The sequence below is a fragment of the Protobothrops mucrosquamatus genome, unplaced genomic scaffold (genome assembly GCF_001527695.2).
Source record: "Protobothrops mucrosquamatus isolate PMUCROS unplaced genomic scaffold, P.Mucros_1.0 scaffold8, whole genome shotgun sequence".
Lineage (NCBI taxonomy): Eukaryota > Metazoa > Chordata > Lepidosauria > Squamata > Viperidae > Protobothrops > Protobothrops mucrosquamatus.
In genome coordinates, this window is record NW_015386395.1 from 1,827,916 (window position 1) to 1,855,003 (window position 27,088).

Here is a 27,088-nt window from a genome sequence, read left to right on the forward strand (position 1 = left end):
AGCAACTTTAAGATGTGTCAACATCAGCTCCCAGATTTCCATAGACACCTAGCTGGGGAACTCTGAGAGTTGAAGTCCAAACTTCTTAAAGTTGCCAAGGTTGACAAACACTAGAATAGACATTGCTCACTACACAGAGCAGGAAAGTCAGAAATGGGTGGCAGGAGCTTTTCTCAAGATTCAGTTTAATTTTATTTATTTATTAAATGTATACGCCGCCCATCTCGCTGTCACAAGATTTTTGAATCATTTTCCACCTTAAAAAGCCAACTGTAGCTCCACGTTAATTCTGAAGATCTAAGACTTCTTCTTTATCTAGCCAGCAGATTTAACTTAGAAAGCACAGAGTCATCCACATGAAACAAGAATTTCACATTTCTAAAAATGTTCAGTTTAAGATACAGAAACCAAAATTTAAAATTTTGGCACCTTCCGTAAAAGATACCAAAATTAAAACTTTTATAAGAGCAATATGATTTAGATTACACTTTTTTTTACATGTGCTTCCACATGAATCCAAGCGACTAATTTTTTTTAAAAAAAATTGGCAATCATGCACATGAAGTATTAGAGCTTTGCAGACACCCCAAATTCCTTCTTTTTTCTCCCACTCTCTCTCAATATTGCACTTAAAAGCAAAAAGCAGCCGAGTTTTGGAGTGGAGAGACAGAAGCAGAGCAGGTGCTTGAAGTTCAAAGCTTTGTTTCCATCACAAAGAGGTACATCTGGCATTCCTCTGGGTCCTGGACCAGGGCAGGCCTTCCTGATATGGAGTGTTTTGCAGCCATAAAGGGCCTGGGTTTATAATACAGGGAAACTGTAGTTCTCCCAAACCAGGCAGAGGGCCAGTCAGATCTCTGACAAAATGGAAGGCAAAACTGGAAAAGCTTTAGAACCATATCATAAATATAGCTGTGGGGAAGAGAGTGAAGCTGAACAAGAGCAGGGAAAAGTCAAATCCCAGTTTTCAGCAAACTGTCTGGGCCCAGTCACTGGCGATGCGTCCATACTGTGAAGGATAAAAGAAAAATACAATCAGACATCGTGGTTGTAGCCTCCCAAACTATTAAGCAGGAGCAGAGCTAATCAGAATTGCTTTCCCCTCCACATTTACAGACACAAATTACAAGTAATGGTGTGGAGAAGGGGTGATATTGACACTTTTTTAGTGCAGACCAGATCTTTTTTTTCTCTCTCAAGAACCTGGATTACTGTTGTTGATATAATTGTTCTTCACCCCACTTTTTTATTTCTTTTTCTTTTTAAGTGTGTGTTTCAGCTACTCATAAAATTGAGCTCCTGAGGGTGCTATTTTACCCCCTGTGTGTCTTGGAACAAATTCCTAGAAGTTTGGGAGGGTGAAAATTAAGAATTACTCCTTGACTTAGAGATTGTTCAAAGTATTACATACACCACAAAAGGTACTTATGGCCCGATACTAAAGTTCCAACGGTCTTTATTCCCCTTACAGTTACATAACCACATTTTGGACACTTGGCAACCAGCCCTCATTATGGCTGTTTGCCATAATGATTTATGATGTTTTTGCCAAAAACTGGCATTTACTTCCCTTTTTTGGCAAAAAATGCCTCATAGAGAACAATGGGTTTGTTTAATGACTGGTCCAAAAAAACAACAACTATAAAATGGTGTCCAATCATGTGAGGACCTGCTCTACAACTGTCATGACTTACAACTGTAATAAGCAGACTCCATTATGGTCATAAGTTGAGAACTACTTGTACTCAGTAAGCCTGAAACTTTTCAAAGAATGCCCTTCTCTCTCTCACTAGAAATCCCAGTTTTACAGAGAATCATATTTTTATATACATTACCAGCAGTACGTGAAAAGATGGCCTTGTACATAAGGCCTAGGAAATCTATAGAATGCGTGACATTTTTAGGCAAAGTATGAAAGGTTATTTTAATATGCTATATACTTTCCCTAGGCCAGGGGTAGGCAACCTTGGTTCTTTTATGACTCGTGGACTTCAACTCCCAGAGTTCCTGAGCCAGCATGGCTCAGCTTGGAAACCTCTCCCTTTCCCCTCAGCATGGCTGGCTCAGGAATTCTGGGAGTTGAAGTCCACGAATCATAAAAGAGCCAAGGTTGCCTACCCCTGCCCTAGGCATTGTGCATATATGATATCTAGGCATTATGCAGAATGACAAGAACTATTTAAACAAAGTATGAAAAATATGAAAGAGTCATGAAAACAGTTAACTTTTTATTGAAAAGATGTATAGTTGGCCTTGACTTACAACAGTTCATTTAGTGACCATTCAAAGTTACAACGACACTGAAAAAAATGAGAGGGGGGGGAGGGGGAGAGGGAGAGAGAGACAGAGACAGAGAGACCCCAGTATTGATCTACTTGCTGCAACAAGGGAGGCTAGAATGACTCAGACTTTGGGCCAGTCGCTCACTCTCACCCCTACAAAGGAGGTGATGGCAAACTACTTCTGAAATCTTGCCAAGAAAACTGCAGGGACCTGCCCAGGCAGTCTTCCCCAGGTATCAAAACTGATACACAGGCACACACAAACAAACATTCTATCACAAAGCTATTCTGCCCTCTTGTGGCCCAATCACGGAAAGACAGGACAAGCAGAATTCTGCTTTCATTTTGAAGTAGGCAGGGCCTAAAAATGGAAACTGGTCTAGGACTCTCTCTCTCAAATTAACTTAGTAATTTTAATGAGAACTAACAGAGTTTGCTGCTTGTGAATCTGTATATTGGGACGGGTAACTTAACCTAGGCTGGGGGCTCTATTTTAGTATTTTGATTTAATATGTGCTTATATCTTAGGACAGATAACAACCACATTGTGAGGATGTTTGGGATGAGAGGGATTGACTGGCCCAAAGTCTCTCAGTAAGCTTTGACGGCAGAGAGTGAACTGAAACCTGGGTCTCTCCACTCCTAGTCAAATATTTTATTCACAACACCTCACTGCTTGGAAAGAGAAAGCAGATGACTTCAATTGTGTAAGGTGCAGGATTGTCCCAATCAGACGTCAGGTTACGTTGCACGCAGATGGTAAACACAACGAATCTAACCTTCAGGACAGGAATTTCCTGGTGGACTTTCATCTCTATACTTGCTAATCCTAATTTGGCTTATTTTCTGAGCCCCCCCCCCCCCAATTTCAGCAAGATGGTACCATTTCTATATACTTTCTCTTTCTGCCCTAAGAGGTCACAAGGAGCATAGCCAGAGACAGTGTATCATCACTGGAATAGCCCATCCAGCATCCCAAAAAGCAACATGGAAAGATTTGTTTTTGACTGAGGATATGAGGAAAAGTAGGCCCCTTTCGCCTTGCCAAGGCTGAAATGCAAGAGAATTTGCTGAAATAGGTACTTTTTCAAATGCAAATCAATGAAGAAAAAGGAATGAATTTAAAATTGGAAATGTGAAAAATCAAGCAAAAACATGTTTTCTATCTCCCACTGAGAATTTTACCTGAATATCTGTCAGCTCCTTCAGAAACCGTTTTGCAATCTCAGGTCCATTTTCCATTGTGGGAATATGATAATTCTGTTCCAAGAGAGACAGAAACCCAGTTTGTATTTAGAAGAACAACATAGATGTAGGGAATCCAATAAAGTCGCAATTGGGAATGTCCCATGACTCTCACCTTGCCCTGATAGAGAATTCTGTCCACGGGACATACCACACAGGCCGTGCCTGAGCCAAATATTTCCTTCAGCCTTTTCTCTTCCAAGCCTTTAATCAGGTCAGACATGGTGATGACTCTCTCTGAAACCTTGAACTCCCCCTGGGTAGAAAGAGAGACAAACACGTTTAAATCCTGCTGTTGGCCATTTTTTAAAATGCAGAAAGAGTAATTCTCTGGCCCGGTGACCGACCCCAATTCGATCTTGCAACTGAATTTTGAGTACAATCCATCTATTTCAGGACCACTTCTTGGTTGCACAGGCAACTGCATGCAAACATCTCAGAATCAAGCCATTCTGTCTTCAAAGAAGTCTTAGAAAAACTGTCTAAATTTCTGGGGATTCTGTCAGTCAATGAAGACTAGGGACCAGTGGTTCCTTGACTCTCCTCATCCCACACTCCCAGTACTGGTGGCAAGAAGGTTGAACATTCATAGTAAAGCTTCCTACCATGTAAAAAACATTTGAAAATTATCCTGTAAGACCAACAATCGATTTAATAGTTATTTTTATTCAATAGTACAAAAAGGTCAGGGGGAAAAAAAACCCATCCCACTAGAAGCAACAATGGGGGGGGGGAGCATCTGCGTCTTCATACTTCACTCTTTTTTTTTTTTTTTGGTATGCTAAAAGCGAAGGGCGCTTCAGTTGCATATTTACAACCACTATTTTGACCTGTTTGAGCTTCCCTTCCAAGAGATCTCCACATCCCACCCTTGGCCACCTTGGAAAAATGGAAAATCCCAGCCCTACTCCCTTGACAATATTGCTCATTCCTATGATCCTAAGTTTCCCCACCAAAATGTAGACTCTGATTCTCTCCTTAACTCATGATTTGACATCAACACCCTTATTTTTAGCCAGGAAATTGTCCTCTCTGCTGCTCTCTCAATTCATTATTGAGTGCAAAAATGAATGCTAAAAAAAGAAATGTTACAAAAGAAAAAGAAAAAAAAGCACCAGTTTCAATAAGAGGCATGCAATTCCCCCATCAGTGGCAGGGCTACCCCACATTTCTGCATACCCATTTGTTGCCCAAATCAAGTAGGCTTTGTCGGATCACACCAGGTAAAATGATTCCATTAAGCGGAGGGGTGACCAGCTCCATATCTGAAAAATGAACATTACAGTTATACATTTCCAGGGATGGTTGTATGTCACAGCACAAAAATATTTCCGAAACCCCAAAAGACAGAACTAACTGAGGGGAGGGAATGTGATTATAATTAAAAGACAAAATCAGGTCTGACAGAAGCTTTAGAAAGCTGAATTGCATGGGAATTTAGTCCTATATACAGAGGTTATTTATCAATCCAAATGGCACAAAGATACCGTGGATAAACTCCGCTCGTTTCAGTGTGCCAATTCTGCACATACAGTAACTAACCCGGGATCCAACACTAGCTATGTTTAATCAGAGAAGAGCAACCCAAAATATATACATATTATTTTCATAAATGACCATGAGATAATATTTAATGTACATTCTGTCATACTTTCAAGAGGTTTAATTTTTTGGAACGTGTAATATGGCAACACTTATAATAATAATAATCATAAAATTGGAAGGGACCTTGGAGGTCATCTAGTCCAACCCCCTGCTCAGGCAGGAACCCTACACCATTTCAGACAAATGGCTGTCCAGTCTCTTCTTAAAAAGTTCCAGTGTTGGAGCATTCACCGCTTCTGGAGGCAGGTTCATTTTCTTTTTAAATTATTTAAAATTTCAGAACAAGAATAGATAAAATAGATAGACAGACAGACAAAGAGATAGTCAGACTGACGGATAGACAGATGTCAGATAGACAGATAGATAGATCAAGTAAGCAAGCACCAAAGGTTAAGGAATCCTAATTGATTAATGTGGCCATTTTTTTTTATTAATCAGTTTTAATCTGCATAAATTTGCATATGGAAAACAAAATACAGGCACTCCTCGACTTACAATCACAATTGGGGCCAGAATTTCCATTGCTAAGCAAGGCAGTTATTAAATGAGGCATGCCTGACTTTACAATTTTTTGGGGGGGGCATGGTTGTTAAGTGAATTGCCATGTTATTAAGTGAATCATGAGATTGTTAAATAAACCTGGCTTCCCCCATTAACTTGTTGAAAGCCCGCTGGGAAGATGACACATGGTGATCACATGACCACCCCCCAGGTCCCTGCAACCGTCATAAATACAGGCCGGTTGCCAAGCACCCGAATTCTGATCATGTGACCTACAAAGGTTGCGGGGGGGGGGCGCCTGTTGTAAACCACTTGTAATTTCAAATGGTTCTAAGTCAAGGACTACGTATAGGACTAAAGGAAAAACTCAAACATATTCTTCCTGATGCCTCTTGTGCCCTGTTAAGAAATGACACCCTTTTCTCTAAGACACAAGGAAATAAAATCACTTGCCACTTGTCATTTTGAGTAAGCGCTTGCATTTGGATACTAATTTAATAAGTTATAAAACCCACAAATCCAGAGAACGCATGGCTTGTTAAGGTGTTTTTTTAAAGATTCGCCAAGGTTGCCTCCTCCTGCCTTCCTGCAACGGTGGGTGTCTGCAGGAGGACAGCAAGTGCGAAATATGCATCACAACACAAACTTTGCCCCTGCATGCAGTAGCACAAGGCAAAGGTGAAAGGGTAGAGCTTTGGGGGGATCCTCATTTTGGTGACAACCATTTCATCATGTCGGCATCATTGTCCTCGACTTACAACAGTCACTAAGAGGCTGTCCATAGTTAGGACGGGCCCCTCCCAAAAGGCACTTGCGATCCAATTTCAAAGTGACGGTAGCCATAACGCCACCTCCTCAGTGACATGATCACATTTTGGGCACTTGGCAACTGGCTCACCTTTATGGCTGTTTACAATGTCTCACACAACCACAATCGTCAACTTTTTTTTTTGCCCATTTCTGGTATTTACTTCTGGTTCCCGGCAAAACACATTCATTGGTTATAATGGATTCGCTTAGTGACCACAGCATTCACTGAACAGTATAGTGTAAAGTTGGGTCCAGTCACATAGTGACCCGCTTAATGACCATAATGAGAATTCCAGGGTCAATTGTGGTCGTAATTTGAGGACTACCTGGTAGTTAGGAACAGATGCCCATACACTACCCCAATAAATATATCCAGGAGATGAGGAGAAGAGACTGAACAGTTTTGGATGAAAAACCAAGACGAGGTTTTTGGGGTAAGTGAAGGAATTTCCTAATGGTAATTTATTTTAGGAACAAGGCGATGATGTTTACTCAATATATTGAATCAGCTTTACAAAGTCCAAAAGAACCAATCTGAATCCACAACTACCCTGAGATAAAATTCCTTACCTCCCTCTTGGTCCTTCCAAAACAAGAAAATGTTCATGGTCCCAACTTCGGTGATTTGGTGGTCATCTCCATACAGCCACAAAACCTGCTGGCAGCCCAGTTTGGCAGCCTCTCCTTGCACATATATGGTGGGGCCATAGTTGCTAAGGGCAACACAAGAACAGGACAAGACTCTGATCAGATTCAAAGGCATTTATCCGTTGATCGAAATGAATGCAAAGCCAGCCTGAAAGACTAAGAGGGAAAGAGGAAAGGGACAACAGATGGAGGATCAAGCACATCTCCAATTAAACCAGAGGCCTTGGCCTTGTTGAAAAGAGGCAGCCAACAAGGCTTCTCTAAATACCTGGTTGAGCATCCCCAAATTCTTCTCCCCAAAACCTTTCCTCCAGTCAAGGCCTGGTTATTCTATTCCTGCATATATTTGGAAAACGGACCACTGCTTAAGTATTAAAACAGGGATGGAACATCTATAGCCTGTCTGTGGCAATCCTCATATTTTTTTTCAGTGTCACTCAGGGCCCTATAACAGAATAAAAGAGTTGGAAGGGTTGGAGGTCATCTAGTCCAACCCCCTGCTCAGGCAGGAAACCCTATACCATTTCGGACAAATGGCTGTCCAGTCCCTTCTTAAAAACTTCCAGTGTTGGCGCATTCACCGCTTCTGGAGGCAGGTTGTTCCACTGATTAATTGTTCTGTCAGGAAGTTTCTCTTTAGTTCTAGGTTGCTTCTCTCTTTGGTTAGTTTCCATCCGTTGCTTCTTGTCCTGCCTTCAGGCACTTTGGAGAATAGCTTGACTCCCTCTTCTTTGTGGCAGCCCCTGAGATAATGGAACACTGCTATCATGTCCCCCCTCGTCCTTCTCTTCATTAAACTAGACATACCCAATTCCAGCAACCGTTACTTATATGTTTTAGCCTCCAGACCTTTCTGGCTCAATGCTTTGGAGAATAGCTTGACTCCCTCTTTTTTGTGGCAGTCCCTGAGATATTGGAACACTACTATCATGTCCCCCGCTTCCTTCTCTTCGTTAGACTAGACATACCTAATTCCAGCAATCGTTCTTCATATGTTTTAGTCTCCACTAATTATCTTTGTTGCTCTATAAAATTGAAATATGTTGGCAAATTGGCAATTTTCAGGGATGAAAATTTTCCCATTTGAAAAAAAATTAAAATAAGCTGAAATATATACTTTATGCTTCTGCCAAGGTTAGGGAAAAGATTGTATTTTGAGTATGATTCCTACTCCATTTTGACCCCTATTATCTCCTTTGCCACCATATCACAAATTCCTGCAGTCTTCAAGGGCTTAGATGAAATTTAAAAACAGAAAAAAGTCCAACTCTTGTCTCAAGGAAAATGTCCCATCTCTACAAAATATTGGGCTACAATAGCCCTTCTCTATCTATATATGCTTTCCAGGACTGTGGACTGGAATTTCCCAGGCATTGCCAAGAATGTTAGGAGGTGAAGTTCACCCATCTGGAAAATGACCTGGTTAGAAAAGTCTGACTTAAAACAGTCCAACTTCATTCAGCCACTTAGGTTAAAAGAAGTCCTAGACTTACCCGCCTACTTTGCAATTGCCAACACCACCTATCCAGGCACGGACAAATTGGGGATCAGCCAGGAGGGAAACAGGACTGAAGCTGCCAGTGGTAAAATAAGGACCTACAGGGCCCAAGATCACAAAGAGCAGTGCGTGATTGGAAATGGAGACCCCCAAGGAAGGCTGCAGAGAGGAGAAGGGAAGAAGGCTACGTAAGAGGCTGAGAAGCAAACATGATCAGAATCAGCAGATCTATACACTCTGGAAGTTGAGTCATGGCAACTGAACTCCTTTTCTTTTTGGTTTGAAATGGTCCTCCTGTCCGACTTGCTCAGCCTGAAGAAGCTTCTTGGATAAGCAGCGAAACGTTTCAAATCAAAAAGAAAAGAAGTCCAGTCGCCGTGACTCAACTTCCAGACCACTCTCCCTGGATAACCGAGAATCTCCATGGCCGGATCTATAAAGGCAACAAATGGCCAATTTTGTCGGCTGAGAAGCTAAATGAAGCTAAGCCTGCTCCGTGCCGAAGAGTCAGACCACCAGAATTTCCAGAGCTATCCATAGGCCAGATGGAGAAGTTGAAAAACAATATGGAAAACTGTAGCGGCAAACTATTTCCACACCCTAGCCAAGAAAACTATGGGAGCCTAACTTCAGCATCTCCAGAAACTAAGCCTGACTGGAAGGAGATTCAACTTTTTAAACACTGTTCCTGTTTCCATCACACACTTAACTGAATTGGCTCACTACTGTAATGAATAGGATGGGGATAGGAATAGGGATAGGGATATGGATAGAATTAGAGTTAGAATTAGAATTAGAATTAGAATTAGAATAGGAATAGAAACTTTATTGTCACTTTAAATATACACTAATCAGCATACATTAAAATAAAATTTTGTTGCATTCAGCTCTCAAAAAAATACCATTATGCATACACACACAGAGAGACACACACAGTCACAGACACAGACACAGACACACACACACACACACACAACACAGAGAAACATCACAGTTTAGTTCAAATGTATACATATACATGGTGGAAAAAAAGATTTTGAAAATCAGAAAAACAAGGAAAGGACAACATTTAGAAATGGCAACCCTATTTAAATAATTGTTAGGGTTAGAGGATGGAAATCCCTAGACATCTGCAGCCTAAAATGTCTAAAATTGGAAACACTAATACCCACCTCGGTGCCAATCAGGATGGGGCGGATGTAGAGACTGGCTGCGCTGGAGCGTGGGACCCAGTCTTGGTCCACCCGGATCAGCTGCCCGATGCATTCAAGCAACTCAGACCGATCAAAGGCCTGCAAGGGGACAAGAACATGATGCTCCTGCTGTTTGCCCTTGCACGGAGAATAAAGACTGCTGTTGGGAACCTTGAAAGAGCCAGCTAGATAGAACTAAGCCCCATCTAGTCTCCAGCATCCCTTCCCCAATGGAAACAGGAAAACCCAGAAGCAAGACTTGATAGCCACCAGTGCTCATACCACCCCCAACTTCCATTCAGAAGCATCTGATTCCAAAGGAAACACGTAACTGTCCTAATTGAAAACAGAACAATGTTCTTCACTCCCTCCTATAGGAAGCTACAAGAAACTATTTTTCCTTCAACTTCATATTGCCTGTTCTGAATCCAAGAGTCATTCCTCTCATCTCCTGATAGGGTATCCCTGTGCACAAAAAATATCAAGAGATGTTAAACTATTGGAAGTTTCCTTCTACTAAGCAAACCATGGAATTGCTTTGATTATGATATGCCTACCAATAAAGGAGGATATTTATAACTCAGGGCTGAAATGAAGGGTTCTTGGTCCTCTCTGAGCTTGGTGGTTTTCTTGCAGAGGTTTCATTACCCAAACTAGGTAACACCATGAGGACTAACACTGATGATGTTATCTAGTGGGGGTAATGAAACGTCTGCAAGAAAAAAAGCAAGCTCAGAGCACCAAGGACCCCTAAGATATATCTCAAACACACACCACTTCTCCATACTCACATAACAACTGCCTGGTTGGAAATTATGAGGGTAGAAGGCCAACCCAGCTGGAGAACACTAAATTGAGGTCTATTCCAATTGCCTCCCCCAAGGTTGCAGGGAGAGACTCCCCCCAGTACTGGGGGTGAGGGTGTCCAAGTATTTTCTGTCCATGGCTACTTCCTTTTATTGGACTCAAATTGATGATGATGATGATGATGATGATGATGATGATGATGATGATGATGATGATAATAATAATAATAATAATAATAATAATAATAATAATAATAATAATAATAATGATGATGATGATGATGATGATGATGATGATTAAAACTCGGACCACACGTTTTCTGAATAGTTTTTATCCCAGAGCTGTAATTGCACTCAACAACGAACTAAAGGGCCACCATCAGTGAACTGTTGGACAGCATTACTTGGTCTGTTGTGTGGATATTGGGTGGTTTTAGGGGTGGGGATTGTGGTGGGGGGGAGTGTGTTTGGGGATTATGTGTGTGGGACTTGGATTTTGGGTGTCAAGTAAATTTCGTTGTATATGTATACTATGTACGCACATACAATGACAATATAATAAAGATGTAAAGATGATGATGATGATGATGATGATGATGATGATAATAATAATAATAATAATAATAATAATAATAATAATAATAATAATAATAAAAAAAAAGTTGGAAGGGACCTTGGAGGTCATCTAGTCCAGCCCCCTGCTCAGGCAGAAAACTCTATACCATTTTGGACAAATGGCTGTCCAGTCTCTTCTTTAAAACTTCCAGTGTTGGAGCATTCACCGCTTCTGGAGGCAGGTTGTTCCACTGGTTAATTGTTCTAACTGTCAGGAAGTTTCTCCTTAGTTGTAGGTTGCTTCTCTCCTTGATCAGTTTCCATCCGTTGCTTCTTGTCCTGCCTTCAGGCGCTTTGGAGAATAGCTTGACTCCCTCTTCTTTGTGGCAGCCCCATAGATATTGGAGCACTGCTATCATGTACCCCTCGTCCTTCTCTTCATTAAACTAGACATACCCAATTCCAGCAACCGTTCCTTATATCCTGTAGCCTCCAGTCCCCTAATCATCTTTGTTGCTCTTCTCTGTACTCTTTCTAGAGTCTCAACATCTTTTTTACATCGTGGTAACCAAAACTGGATGCAGTATTCCAAGTGTGGCCTTGGAAACAGATGGCCTCGGGAGGAAGACCATAGCTTAAGAGCTAGCTGATCCTGGATTTAGGGCAAGAGAGAGGACAAGAGGGTGCTCCACATACTCACAGGCAAGCAAGCTCTTTGAGACGATCGTAACATGCGATCCATGTTGAGCATAGGACGAAAAAGCCGGATGCGCTGATCCATGCCCCGGAAAGCTTTCATTCCTTCAAAAAGCTAGATAAGGAGAGGAGGAAGAGGAGATAAGAAAGTAAACTATGTGGCAGAGATAATCTACTGATACATGAGCTGGGCTTAAACTTTAGCAGGTTAATGAAACACAGTGGCTTTGTTCATATGACCTTATTGTTATGGCTTAATGCAAAGATGGGTAATTTACATGTCCTCTACAACTTATTTTGGCAGATTCCAGACCTTTGAGACAACCACGATCTGGATGATTGAGAATTTCCATTGACATCCCAGAACTCTCTCTAACCATGCAAATAGAGAATGTGCCACTCTGATCTCCCAGGAAAAGAAAAACCAATTCTCAGCCCCATTTGCTTTGTCATTTGCCCACTGAAACTGTCAGGCTTTCCCCACCTCCACTGTTAAATGGTTTAACATTCCCAGATCATCCTATGATTATTTTTCCCCCATAACACTGAAACACAAACTAGGCAAGCCCATTTTAGCCTAGACCTCAATTTTCAACCTTTTATGGATGCAACCCAGAAAACTAAATGGACATGTCCATGAAGTCATTAGACTTCATCTCCAAGATGTTACTCCTATTGATTTATGGAGTGCAGTGAGACTCTCCTGGGTTAAACATTTGTGGAATCCAAAATTGATATGTGAAGAAGATACATATCTTCTTCCTGAATTCTAATGACGGTGTGGTTCATTAGATCCATTCATCAACAAAGATTCTGGGACTTGAATCTTTATTCTGAGATATCTTATGAAGAATAACAACTTAACCCAATAATGTAACCTATCTTTTCCCTAAAGGTTCCAGATGACAGGAATACAAAGGCTGCGGTCCTCCTGCACCCAGATTAAGGAAGATTAATCTAACCCACCTTAATTCTCTCTCTTTTCAAAAGCTGCCTTTCAATATTTCTCTCTGTGATTGGTTAAACATATCAAACTAAGCTTGATGAATTGTCTGATTCCAGCTTTTGTAGCTTGTAAATCACAGTCCTGTAGGAGATAACCAGGCTGAGAGAGGGGTCAAATACATCATCCTGTTTACATCTACAAGAGATCCAAGGTCAGACTACCTTGAATTCCGTTAACCCTTATCTATACCACTAATTTGCTTGGACCGTTAGTAGTTCAAATTCTTGTAGAGAGCATTAGCACACAATGAACCTATATTCATTTGAACTGCCTGGATTCCTGATTTCCTGGGCTTGACAAGTCCATGGTACAGTGCATGTATGATCAAAACTAACTATGGTTTTAAATATTATATAGTCTTTGAGTAGATTTTATATTATTCTTATTTATTTATAATTTATGTAATTATATTATTATTCATTATATAGTTATTGTATATATTTTATGGTTATGTTAAGTTGATATTTGTTTATTTCTTTTTAGAGTTAAAGTATGTTTAAATTTGATTGTATTATGGTTGGGTAGTTTTAATTAGATTTGGGATGATATGTGCTTAACCCTGTATTCAGTTCTGGGAAGTCCGGGGGGGGAGGGGGGATGAAGGAGGGTAGAGATATGTAAAAGTTGGTGTATTAAAATGTTGTAGAGAAATAATGTAAAGTTTTATGAAAAGGAGATGCTTGGCCAGTACCCCCAAACTGCATCCGAAGGACGAGGAAAGGAAGGAGGTGGGATGTGTGGGGTGGCTGAAAGAGAGGAGAGAGGTGTAGGTAGGAGGATAGGAGGGGAGGAGGGAAGTAGGTAGGAAGGGTGAAAGAGAGGGTGGATGCAGGGGGGGGGGCTGCCGAGCTGCTCTGAAATTTTTATGTCTGTATTTAATATGATTTCTTTTTTTTCTTTCTTTTTTATTAATGTATACCATATTTGTATTAAGACTTTGGGGTTAGTTGAAAAATTAATAAAAGGTTTTCATTGAAAAAAAAAAACTAACTATGGTTTGATAACCCCTAGCCTAGCACTATATGAGGACCGTATCTAATCTGTCATACTCCCAGTTCTTCCTTTAACCCTGTGACCTTCCTCATCTATCACTCACCTGGGTTCCATCCACTCTTCGTCATCTCCCTGTTGTCTATCATACATCAAGTCCTGACACAAGAACCCTTTCCAGCAAAGCAGATCTTTAGATGGGAAACCATTACCTCCACTGAATAATGCAGGGCTGAAGAGGCTGGGTGCAGAGAGAGATTCTGGAAAGGTTTGATGTGTGGTTTTCCCCAGCCATTTTCTTTGCTCCACTCCACAGTGAGCATATGGTCCGTGAAATTTTTCCCAAAGACCAGCTTGCTAGAATCTGGTTTGGGCTTTAAATATTTGTTCAATTCAATCTGGAGATCTGAAGCCTGGAAGAAATGCAGGATCATTGACTTGACTTTTCTCCCCCCCCCCTCCATGTCAAATTAAAAATTGAAAGTTACCCCAAACCTGTGGGTTTATATTCTACCCACCTCTCCCCAACATGGAATGGATTCCTGTCATTGGGATGTGAAATTTTCTCACCTTGAACGTGGTACTGAAAAATCTCTGAGGAGCAAGAAATAGAACATCTCCAGCTTTTCCTCTCAAAACCTAGAATGAAACGGAAAAAGGATTAAGAATCTGAACTGTATATCTGCCCTTGGAATAGGGAAGCAATCTTGCAAGTATTCTTTTCTATATTGCATGAGTTAGCAGCTGTGCCTGAAAAATGTCTAAAGTAGATGTGCAGACCTCCTTCTTGGTTTGTTTGCCAATTACCCAGGAGCTCTTCCCAATTTGAGGGAAAGAACCATGGTAAAACCGAGCATGTGCTTTGCTGTGTGCAAGTGACCCTTAGACTAAAATCTCCCTCTGGTTAAAATTATCTCGAACAGTTGGCTGGAAAAGACTGTTTTGCCCCCCAGAATCTCTGAAGAAACAGTTAGTCAGGATGGGCACAGTGAGCAGATGGTCCAATAGCTAAGTTAAGCCAGAACATTCAACAAAATGGCTAATCATTAATGCTGTTTTCCAACCCATGAACAAGCATTTGTATGCCTAGTTCTAATTTCAAAAGATGGTGATTGGTTTTAGAGAACTCCTAGACCAGGCATAGGCAACCTTGGCTCTTTTATGACTCGTGGTGAGGAATACTGGGAGTTGAAGTCCACGAGTCATAAAAGAGCCAAGATTGCCTACCTCTGTCCTAGATGAAAATGCCAATGTGGAGCTGAAATGGGGGGGGAAAGTAATCTATTATATCCTTTCCTGTCCCTTGTGTGCCAGTTATTAACATTTCCCTGTACACAGAAACTCAACTATCACTTAGACATAAAGTAGTATTATCTCTTGTGACAAGAAAACAAAAACAAATTGCTGCATTTGGTTTTCATTGATTCTCACCATGGATACTAAAGATCTGGGTTTTATTTTTAAGTGTCAACTTCTTATGGCTTGTAATTAATTAATAAAGTTAGCTAAATTATGGGTAGTCGCATGCAGCCCTATTTCTACTTTTTGTAACTGTTAGAGCCTTCATTGAGGAAGACTGCTGAAAACTGACAAGATGTGTTCCTGCCATGTTGAGATAGGAAATATGTGAAAACCATAGTATAGATCCTAACACAGTCAAATCACGGTTTAAAAGCACACAAACAAAAAACCTTCAAAGTACCAGTCCCACTTACTTTCTAAAACAGGGATCTTCAAACTTGGCCCTTTCATGACTTGTGGACTTCAACTCCCAGAATTCCTCAGCCAGGTATGCTGGCTGAAGAATTCTGGGAGTTGAAGTCCATAAGTCATAAAAGGGCCAAGTTTGAAGACCCCTGTTCTAAAATGTCAAATGCAGCTCTTGGCAACCTATTTCTCCCCTCCCCCCTAGAGCAGGGATAGGCAACCTTGGCTCTTTTATGACTCGTGGATTTCAACTCCCAGAATTCCTGAGCCAGCATGGCTCAGCTTGGAAATCTCTCCCTTTTCCCTCAGCATGGCTCGCTCAGGAATTCTGGGAGTTGAAGTCCACGACTCATAAAAGAGCCAAGGTTGCCTACCCCTGGTCTAGAGTCAACAGGTCTGATGCAGAAACCTCCTGTATTGAGAGCAACCTCACCAAACCAGGTTTATTTGCAGTGAACTCAATGGAACTTCCACCTTCACAAGAAAATCAGATTATAATCTCTAAAAGCTTTCTTGAATTGTTACCAAGGTAAAGGAAAAACATCTGCAGGCATTCCTGGTGAGGAAGAAGGTAAGGATAATGTACAGATGGAGAGAGCCCGTCTACTAGGCCAGTGTTTTTCAAACTTGGTACCTTTAAAATAGCAATAGCAATAGCTTTTAGACTTATATACCACTCTAGAGTGCTTTACAGCATTCTCTTGAGTGGTTTACAAATGTCAACATATTGCCCCCAGCAATCTGGGTCCTCATTTTCTCAACCTCAGAGGGATTTTAGAAAGCACTACGACTATTACCCAATTTCCTGCATCTCCATCTAAAAAGACCGCCAGAAACAGAAGAGATTCTCCCCAGCAAGGCATGAGGAGGGATGAGGAGGGTAGCAATACAAAAATTCAGTACCAAGAGTCACAGTGACACAATTATCTTCCTGCAGCACAAGAGTTATTCAGCTGAAATCTCTGCACGGATATAAACAAAGACACAACATTCTTAAGCAAACAACATCAGTTAATATGTAATCCACAAAGATAAAGAGTAGGGGCTGATGGGAGAGCGGTGGATGACATCTCGTTCTGCTTCTGTTTATGGAAAGGTAGACTTTTGCCCAGTTCTGTATTATTTTTTTCCTGCCTGGGGTGAGAGGGCAACCAGCGGCAGTTTTTGGAGGAACAGCCTTTGTCAGTTTTCACTGGCCAGGCCCATGAACAAAGGGGGCAATTGACAAGGCGGGCGTGGGAAATGTACTACTCCAGAGATGAGTTTCTGCCAATCAGAGGCAGGAGCAGATTTCCCCCCCCCAACCACCCCGTCCTTTCAATCCAGACTGAACTTCAGCCCTGTTGAATCACAACTGACAAGAGCCTGGATACAAACTACATTAGAAGGAAGACTGCCATGACCAGAATGTTCTCTTCGGAAAAATAAAACTACAGCTGTCACCGGTGACGAAAACAAGGAAGCTGGAAAAAGGTAAGTCTGCATGAATCTGGGAAGCAAAATCATTAATTACATTTTCTCCCTCATCTGCCCTGTCCCACCTCGATTGGAAATTGTGCAATTTGTTAGAAAGTGGGACAACAAGGAGAGGCTCAGGGCTTACGCAGAGAAAATAAAAAACGGAGCAAGTAAAAACAAAATGCTGCAGTGAATTCCTAACAGTAATTAAGACTGATTAGGATTAGTGAACCGTAATTAGAGAATACAGAGTTCCCAAAGAGGCTAGGCTGATTAGAAATTCTGGGATAAATTGTCCCAATTCATCTAGAGATCATTTCATTGGAGCAGGAAGTATTCAAGGTTTAAACCTCAAAGTAAAGGGAGATGATTTCCCACCCACCCCCCTCTTAGTTCCAGAAGAGATGCAAAGGTAGGATTCATATCTTACACCAGTGTTTCTCAACCTTGGCGACTTGAAGATATGTGGACTTCAACTCCCAGAATTCCCCAGCCAGTCTTGCTGCTTTGGGAACTCCTTGCTGGCTGGGGAATTCTGGGAGTTGAAGTCCACATATCTTAAAGTTGCCAAGGTTGAGAAACACTGCCTTACACTACTAAGCTATGTTTACCAACAGTTAACAAGACATAACTTGCTGGGTTCCCACATCGCATGATGTTGTAAATGACAAACCGTGGCTTAGAGGTCATATGGCCCTGTGGACAAAGCATGCGAAGACAACAGCAAACAGTTCACATGATGGCTGAGGGTGGTAAAGAGTATCACGATGCCTCAATTAAAGTGCCAAACAAAAAATATATTAAAGCTATCCTGGATTTTGACTGAATGCATTTAATACAATAACACAGTTAGAAGGGACCTCGGAGGTCCTCTAGTCCAACCCCCTGCTCAGGCAGGAGACCTTGCACCATTTCAGACACGGGGCTGTCCAGTCTCTTCTAAAAAGCGTCCAGGGATAGAGCACCCACAACTTCTGAAGACAAGTCATTTCTATTTGTGATTATGATGGATAAAATGAAAGCAGCTGACGCGTTTATCTATTCAGCTTCTTTCAAAAAGCAGGGACTTGAACTCTGATCCCCCACCATTGGTGAGTAAAGTCCAGTCTTCTACTGGAGATTAGATTGGCCTGCAGCTTTGAACACCAGCCAAAGGAGCTACAAAGCTGGAGTGTCAACCTTCAGGGCTGAAGTTTAACCCAGTAAGATTTTTAAAAAAGATCAAAAGGACGAAGGGGGAAACCTGCTTCCCTTTTCAAAAGAAAAGCCACAATCTTGCCTACCTTCCAGGATTGGTGTTGTGGAGAAAGAAAATGGGAAAAGAAATCACTATTGCATTGCCTGTAGGAAAAGCAGGATAAACTCAAATAAAGAGACAAATTGAGAGTCATAGAGGGCACCAAAGTGAGGCAAGGACAGCTGAGAAGCCACCATACCATTAATTAATCCATGCCACAATTAGGTCACCAAAAAAATGAGAGCCAGTTTGGTCTAGTGCAGAGGTAGGCAACCTTGGCTCTTTTATGACTCGTGGACTTCAACTCCCAGAATTCCTGAGTCAGCCATGCTGGCTGAGGATTTCTGGGAGTTGAAGTCCATGAGTCATAAAAAAGCCACGGTTGCCTACCCCTGGCAGTGGTTAAAGCATCAGGCTAGAAAGCAGATTGTGAGTTCAAGTCCCATCTTAGCCATGAAAATCAGCTGGGTGACCTTGAGCCAATCACTCCGTCTCAGCCAAGTCACCTCACAGGATTGTTGTTGTAGGGCAGGGGTCTTCAAACTTGGCCCTTTTATGACTTGTGGACACTGGCTGAGGAATTCTGGGAGTTGAAGTCCACAAGTCCACAATTCTGGGAGGTGAAGTCCACAAGTCATAAAAGGGCCAGGTTTGAAGACCCCTGTTGTAGGGGAAATAGAAGGAGAAAGATGTGCTAAATATGTCCATTGCCCTGAATTATAAATCAATCAATCAATCAATAAGGCAACTGACCTTAAGGAACCCTTTCCCTGGAGCCTTCTGGAAGTTCTCTGGATCCACTAATCTCGGAATCGACCAATTATCAGCTTCTTAGGGATTCTAAAGGGTGGCAAACTGGTTGGTAAAGAGAGTTTCTCCTTGTTTCTTGCCTAAGCCTTTTTTAATCTGGAGATGCCATGGAACATTCCGTAAGCAAAACAGATATTAAATCCCTGAGTTTTTCCCACTATGGGCTGTGCTTTGAAATCAGGTGGAAGAGAAGGATATGGAACCCCCCTTTTTTTTTTAAATTAACTGTAATTCTCGGATTTTATATTTATGCCTTGGAGGAACTTTCTTCCATGTTTCTCCTTCTGCTGCATAAATCAGTAGGGAGTCCGGGAAGCAACAGAAGCCACCAGAATGGTATATACCAGGGGTAGGCAACCTTGGCTCTTTTATGACTCGTGGACTTCAACTCCCAGAATTCCTGAGCCAGCCATGCTGAGGGGAAATGGAGAGGTTTCCAAGCTGAGCTACGCTGGCTCAGGAATTCTGGGAGTTGAAGTCCACGAGTCATAAAAGAGCCAAGGTTGCCTACCCCTGGTATATACTGTAGAGTCCATCTTCTCTTAAGTTCTCAGAGCAGAGAAATATAGATGTCCTAAAGGTGCTTTTTCAAGAGACAACTGGACTTCCTTTGTTTTTCCTTTGAAGATGTTTCACTTCTCATCCAAGAAGCTTCTTCAGTTCTGACTGGATGGTGGGGGAATAGAAGGATTTATATTCCTTATTAACAGCTGGTCATTTGCATTATTTTAAAGCCATTGAGGCCAGCTGGGAGCTTATCTGTGTCTTCAAGGTCACCTGAGTAGTGCAAATGGGTGTGGAGCCTTCTTGGAACTGCTGAAAGGACTGTGTTGTAGACTGGAGACAGATGATGTTGTATCCTTCCCCCGCTATTGAGAGAGGACTGTTCAGTTTTGACATAGATGGCCTCTTTGACCCCTCTTTCAAGCTAGTGGTCAAGACTAAAAAAGCTTCTTGGATGAGAAGCGAAACGTCTTCAAAGGAAAAGCAAAAGAAGCCCAGTTGCCTCTTGAAAAAGTACCTTTGGGACAAGCGTGACCTGGATGACTGAGAATCTCCATAGACATTGAGAGATATAGATGTTATATTGTATCATGTCCCCTTGTACAAGGTTTTACAGGTAATCCTCGACTTGCAACAGTTCATTTAGCGACCGTTCAAAGTTACAACCGCACTGAAAAAAGTGACTATGACCTTTTTTCACACTTACGATTGTTGCAGCATCCCCATGGTCACGTGATTTACATTCAGAGGCTTGACATCTGATTCACATTTATGACGGTTGCAGTGTCCCAGAATTATTGGATCCCCTTTTGTGACTTTCTGACAAGCAAAATCAATGGGGAAACCAAATTCATTTAACAACCATGTTATTACTAATGGAAGAACTGCAGTGATTCCCTTAACAAATGTGGCAAGAAAAGTTGTAAAATGGGGCACTTAACTCACTTAACAAATTTCTCACTCATCAACATAAATTTTGGGCTCAGTTGTGGTCGTAAGCTGAGTACCACCTGTACATGACTTCTATCCCCTCTCCTGAAGGGGGGGGAGGGATTATCTATTTTTACGTGGTGTATATCCTGTGTGATATTTTCAGTTACTTTGACCACCAGGAGGTGCTACATTTCCTATTACAGATGACCCCTAGTGAGGATGAAAGTGGTGTGCCTCCTGGTGGCCAATATACAGATAGTCCTCGACTTGCAACAGTTCATTTAGTGACCGTTCAGTTACAATGGGATTGAAAAATGTGACTTATGACCGTTTTTCCCAGTTACAACCTTTGCAGCTTCTCCATGGTCATGTGATCAAAATTCAGACTGCTTGGCAACTGGTTCATATTTATGACCCTTGCTATGTCCCAAGGTCACGTGACCCCATGACCTTTTGCAACCTTCTGACAAGCAAAGTCAATGGGGAAGCCAGATTCCCTTTACAGCTGGATTATGGGCTTATCATCTGAAGTGATTCACTGAACAACTCTGGCAAGAAAGGTCGTAAAATAGAATTAAACTCACTTAGCCAATTTCTCACTTAATAACAGAAATCTGGGGTTCCATTGTGGTCATAAGTCGAAGACTACCTGTAACTGCAAGCAATATTATTTTTAGATATCCAATAACGGATGGAAAGAATTTCTCCATTGAACGGAGAGATTGTAAAGCTATTGAAAAGTTTTTTAAAAAATATTGCAACATCACATCTTGTACTTCCAAAGGATGAGTCCCCTCAAAAGATCCTCTTTGGATAGCGAGATAGGAGGTATATAAATTTAATATCTTTTTTTAAAAAAAAGTGTGGATAGGTGATTTTGCCAGCCAATGGCCATTATTTGAAAACATGCAGAAAACCTTTTTAACAGCAGAGGGCAGCAAAAGCCAAACCACCCAGACAGTCTTCCCTGCATAAAACCATAATCTACATTCCATCTGCTTTAATAGCTTCAAACCACCACTTTCTTCCGGTTTTGAGAAGGTTTGGGTAGCCTGGAGAAAAGTTAACTCCCTGCAGGTGATAAGGCAAACAATTATTACAACCATCCCTAAAGTGTTTCCAAGGAGAAGGTTTCTCTCTTTCTCTCTCTCTTTCTCTAAATAAAAGGACAAGAAAGTTGTGGTTAATTTTAAGATTCAAAATCTCACATTTTACCCTAAATGTTTTACTTGAAAGCAAACCCTGTTTACCTGTAGAATATTCTGCCCTTGGGAAAATCAGTGACAGGAACAGAAAAACTGACTAAACCAGTTTCTTTCCTTCCAAATTGGTATCTGGGATCATGGCCAGCGCGCAATGACATTTCCCCTTGCCTAAAGGAACAGCTCAGTTTGGAAATGCACCAGATGGATTTGCAGTGAGTTATAAAAACTCTGCCTCACCCTTCTAAGAGAAACAGAAGAAACATTAACAATGGCAACACTGTCAATGTCAAGAGGAGAACATGAGCAAACAGGTAGGAGCAGAGATCCCAAAATATTCCAGTATGGAAATTTTGAATCTAAGGAGCTTGAACTGAAATATGCACCCATCACTAGGAGTCGGTTTCGATTTGCTATCTGTAAAATAGTCTCTCAGTCCTTTTAGGTTTACAATAGGAGCTGCCTCACCAACTGTCTCCCCTCTCCTCTGCTTTAAACTGCAGAAGAGTTAAAGAGTTTATTTATTAAATTTCTCACCTACCGGTTAGTGCCCCTTTATTCATGAATCTAAACACATGACTAAAGCAAATTAAAACCAGGTAAGGACAAATTACAACTTACAAGTAAAAATTAAAAGATCAGTTAAAATTGAGAAGGTTAAAAGGTTAATTAATGTGAACTCCCAGGCAAATTCAACCTCCTCAGGGGAAAGGGAAAGCGGAGAAATCAAATCCCCAGGAAGAACTGCACAGGCGGCTGCCACGTGGCAGGGGGCAAACCATTTCTACAGCCCTGTGAAATGCTATCCCTGGTGTATCCCTGCCAGCCTCTAATTAAAGGGATTAGAAAGCAAACAGTGGATTATTAACAGCCTCAAGAGAGTGTCCTTAATGTCTAGGAAACTAGACACCTCACTACCCATCCCTTAGGGCAAAATCTACAAATCCAAGTTAGATGGGTGAGTTGTTCAGAACCAATACAGCTCAAGTTGTTCTAGCACGTAGGTCAGTCTTCCTGACCAGGTTCCTTCTTCTCTACTTTCCTTTCCAATTTTATTTTTCTAACAAAGCTTAACCAAACCCCCAAATCAAATGTTCTGCTTTCCTTTCAATTGTCTTACAATTCTCAAAAATCCTAACCAGCAGCTGCTTCCTTTAACAGTAAAATAAGATTTGACCATTATGTAAGCTTAAGAGATTGACTTTACTTTAGTAATATTATTCTAAAGTTCACCAACCAGAGACAGGTACCAATGGGTCATTTTTTTCAAGGTGCTAGAATAAATCCCCTGACTGTGCAAGATGCAAGTGCAGCTATGATTTCTTATAAATCCAGAATTCTAACAAATTCTGTTTGGAAAACTGCCTTTTAATAACTAAACATTTGAACCTGATAGTAGTTGGTGGGATTTTCTTTATTACTTACATTACTAAGGAATTCAAGTAGTGCAATCAAGCATGCTTCTTCCCATAATGCTCAACTTAGCATTAGGAAACATTGTAGGAAATTAATAAAGATCATTGAATCATAGAGTGGGAAGGAACCTGAGGCCTTCTAGTCCAACCTTGCCCAGGTCAATTATGTAAGTTTGCTAAATCCGGTAACAATGGAGAAGGATTGCCTGGGTATTTTGTACATTCCCCCAAGGAGGCAATCCTGTGAATTACTTCTCTTCCCCCACCTCATGTAAATTAACCTGAAATTCCTCTCCACGGGATTGAGATTCCTTGTTGAAAGAATATGCATACTCCTGCAAACAAACCACAAAGGTTTGGTGATGTAATACTAAGGAAAGGAGATTTCCTGATCATAGTAGAGAGATACAGAAGTAATTTCAGTAATAATAGCTACCCTCATTCTTGGCCTTTCAAAATTTTGGCCTTCTTTACATTCTTGGCAAGTAATAACACATTGATTCTCCTCCCTTTCAGTACAGAAACCTGATTGTGCCACCTCCCGGAATCACCTTTATTCATCAGGAAGTTTCAGTTCTCCCAAGCTGAATGTCAAAAAGTCAAAGGTGAGGAAACAAAATAAATAAATAAAAGGAACATGACATTCCAAATATGAGTAGCTTATATTTTTTTTTACAAAAGCATGATGCATGCAATTGAAAGATTGCAGTCATGAAAGGAGGGCCAGGACTCCACCTGAAACAATAGGTCAGAGGTTTACTAGAATGCAACAACACAGCGAAGAGGATTGCTAGTCATTCTAGCACCTTTTACAACTTTCATCAGCCCACTATGACTAACAATCAGGAGCTGTAGTCACAAACATCTGGCAGGCCTGGTACCAAGTTGGCTTCAAAATATCAAACATTTCTCCAGAGTTATGGCCCTGATCTGATGTATGTCCCTTTCCCCAACTGACACCTTGCAACAAAGTTGGAATTGAAGCTCTCAGAATTCCATACTGTATGAGCAAAGTCTTTGGGTTAACCTGTACTTTCTGAACATGGTGTTGTGGCATTTGCCACAAGTTTTGATGGGACCGCAAATTTGTGTTGGCTGGGAATTCTGGGTGTTACAGTTAACAGTACACATGGAATATGCCCCATTGGCCAAAACTATCTTCAATGAATCAGAAAAGTGAGGTTTTCTAAACTGTGTCTTTACGGATTAGTGGTTTACTTTGAGAATAGATATGTCTTGGTTCAGCCTAAGAACTATTATTTGGCCCACCAGGCTAGACACATGCATTGAAAGGAAATAAAAAGCACGTTTACAAATGAAGGGTGCTTTCTTTGAGAAATCCATACATAAAAATTATGTATTCATTATGTAATCCGTAAAAAAATATCTATTTTAGTTTAAGACTTTCTTCTAGAAGTTCAGCTTTAGAAATATCTCAGAATTTTCCTGTTCTGGAAATCAACTTTCTCTCTAGGTCAAGTTGTTATATAGTCAAAGAAATGAATAAAGAATTCATAATTTCCTCAAAAACCAGCTGACGTAACTCTATCACCGAATCCATGGGAAGGTGTATATCTTTTCATTGTTAGCATAAGAAACATCTAACTTGAAGAAGAATGTTTACTGTTTCTTTATTCAGGACCTTTTACCCAGCTCCAGAGAAAAATGCCCTTAATGTTGCACAGAAAGAGAAGCCAGGAAAAAAAGTGAGGGGAATAAGTATTTTTCCACTCTCAAATATACACTTTAGCTATTCATAAGAAACCGAAACTGTTTTGCAGAATCTAACCTCATCCAGGAAGAATTTTAAGCAGGATTGAGCTGAAGGGCTCAAATGAGTGTAATTGAAAGGACTGCTATCTTAAGGAGATGTTGGGGAAATTCCACGGACTTAAAAGAAACAAAAGCATCTGTCAAATCGCAAATGAAAAATCTATTTGACAGAAGTATCTTTGGTGGGGGGGGGAAGTAATTCAGCAATTCCAGCTGGGAGAGTGTATCCCCATTACCCCCCATTAAAGCAGCAACATATTCAGAAGTATAAGTTCTAGATCTTCTTTTGAAAACCATAAAACTTTTCCTGGTGGGGAGACAAGGAAGGGGTATTAAGTCTATCCGGAAGGTGCCTTTGAGAAATTGCAGGGCGGGAATCAGTGCATCTGAGAGAGATTTTTGTTTTGGTGGGGCAGAGCTCATTAGCTCATCTGGGGGGGGGGGGGGAAGGAGCCCAGGGGACACAGAAGGAAAAGGAAGGCAGACAGCAGAGCGATTTTGCGAGATGGCAAACCTAGTCCGGGACTCCCCAGGGAAGGGCAAAAATTGGGAGGGCTGAGGAAGGCAGGACTTGGGATGCAGAAAACGATCTCACATCTGGGAAGACATGAGGAATGCCACTTTGGGGACTGCAGGGAGAAGGGACGGGGGGGGGACCCCAAGGGGAGCATTTGGGAAGGGAGGGGGCATTTTCTATCAGCAACGTTTCCGCCCGGAGCTATTTATAAACAGAACCGGAAACGTCGCCCCTCCTCTCCTTTTATCCGGGAGGGATGGAGGTCATGCCCACCGCCGTTTCCTGTACCCCAACTTACCTGCCGTAAGCACCCCGGGACTCCCATGGTAACTGCCATGCTGTTGTTGTTAAGGCTGTGGTTTAATGGGACTGGGCGGGGCCTGCGGGAGACCAGGCCCCCAAAGGGTCCCGCCCCCGGCCCGCCTCTGGCGACGCCCCGTTTGGCCGATCCCGGGAGGCTGTTTTCATTATGGGGGGGGGAGGTTGCGTGGCTGGGATGCAGCTTTTGGGATCGGACTTATGTGGGAGAAGAGAGCACCGCTGAGCATGTGCAGAGTGTCTCTTTCTTTCTTTCTTTCTTTCTTCCTTTCCCTTTGAGGCAGGGTTGATTTTGTGTGTGCTCCATCCCTGGAGGCTTTTAAGAAGAGACTGGACAGCTATTTGTCTAAAATGATACAGGGTCTCTTGCTTGAGCAGTGAGTTGGACTAGAAGACCTCCAGGGTCCTTTCCAACTCTGTTATTCTGCCTGGACAAGATCCTGGAGCTTTCCTGGCAGCATTTTTACAAGTGGTTTGCATTCACCTTCGGGGATTGGTTCAAGGTCACCCAGCTGACATTGTGTCTAAGGCAGCAGGACTAGAACTTTCAACTTTTCAGTTCCTAGCCTGGTGCCTTAACCACTACACCAGCATATAATGCAGTAGCTCAGTGAGATATTTCTTCCGAGGATATTTGTGCCAGGGTTTCCTTGTTACGAAACGGCCTGCTGCACTTCCTCCCATATCCTGGAGAAAACATAAGATTTTGCTTTGGTGCATCCACTTAACGCAATCCCCTTGGCTGAAAGGCTACAAGTAGAATCAAAAATAGAATCAAAATAAATAAAAATCAAAACTAGCCTGCCTCCTGTTGAAAAGAGGCAATTTGGTGGAGCACAAGTGGATAATGTCTCAGATACAGGAAAAAAACAAAAAGGAGGCTATGGCTGGGAGTTTGGAAGTATCTTTGAGGGGTGTGTACGAGGTATTTTGGCAGGGATTGTTAATTGCTTGGTTTTGTTTACTTTCACACACATCTTTCTTGGCTCCCACCCCTTCTACACAAGTCAAGTGGAGTGGGGGGACACAGCCAATCACACCCAGGTCCACCATACACGCCCTTTAATGCAGCCAATGACATGATTGGCATTTACACCTTTCAAGGAGCACATGGGTTTGCTTCAGCCCATACGCATGCAGAGCAAACAACAGCTGCACTGGCACACGGCAACTAGGTGAGGCACCAGCAAACTCTGTATCTCATCTGGCTATGCATTGTTTGTTTAATGTTATAGCCTCTCCAAAAACGTAGGTCGTGTTGAAGAGGAAATGGGAAAACATCATATATCAAGTTTCCACCTAAAATCAATGTTGGCTGGAAAACATCAAAAGGAAGCCAATCCTATTATCTCTTGCTGGACTAAATAAACTATAAAGCG

At 41.6% G+C, this 27,088-nt stretch overlaps 1 protein-coding gene across 1 annotated transcript; it reads right to left on the minus strand.

Moving 5' to 3' along the window:
- Positions 1-202: 202 nt before the first annotated feature.
- On the minus strand, positions 203-25,750 carry BCAT2 (branched chain amino acid transaminase 2). The gene is made up of 11 exons (XM_015810263.1): positions 25,690-25,750; positions 14,406-14,474; positions 14,048-14,248; positions 11,844-11,954; positions 9,762-9,881; positions 8,585-8,748; positions 7,014-7,156; positions 4,707-4,792; positions 3,643-3,783; positions 3,468-3,542; positions 203-1,009 (listed from the first exon to the last, which is right to left on the minus strand). The coding sequence occupies exons 1-11, from the start codon at positions 25,726-25,728 to the stop codon at positions 968-970; spliced, it is 1,191 nt and encodes a 396-aa protein (XP_015665749.1). The 5' UTR covers positions 25,729-25,750; the 3' UTR covers positions 203-967.
- Between the last annotated feature and the right edge of the window lie 1,338 nt (positions 25,751-27,088).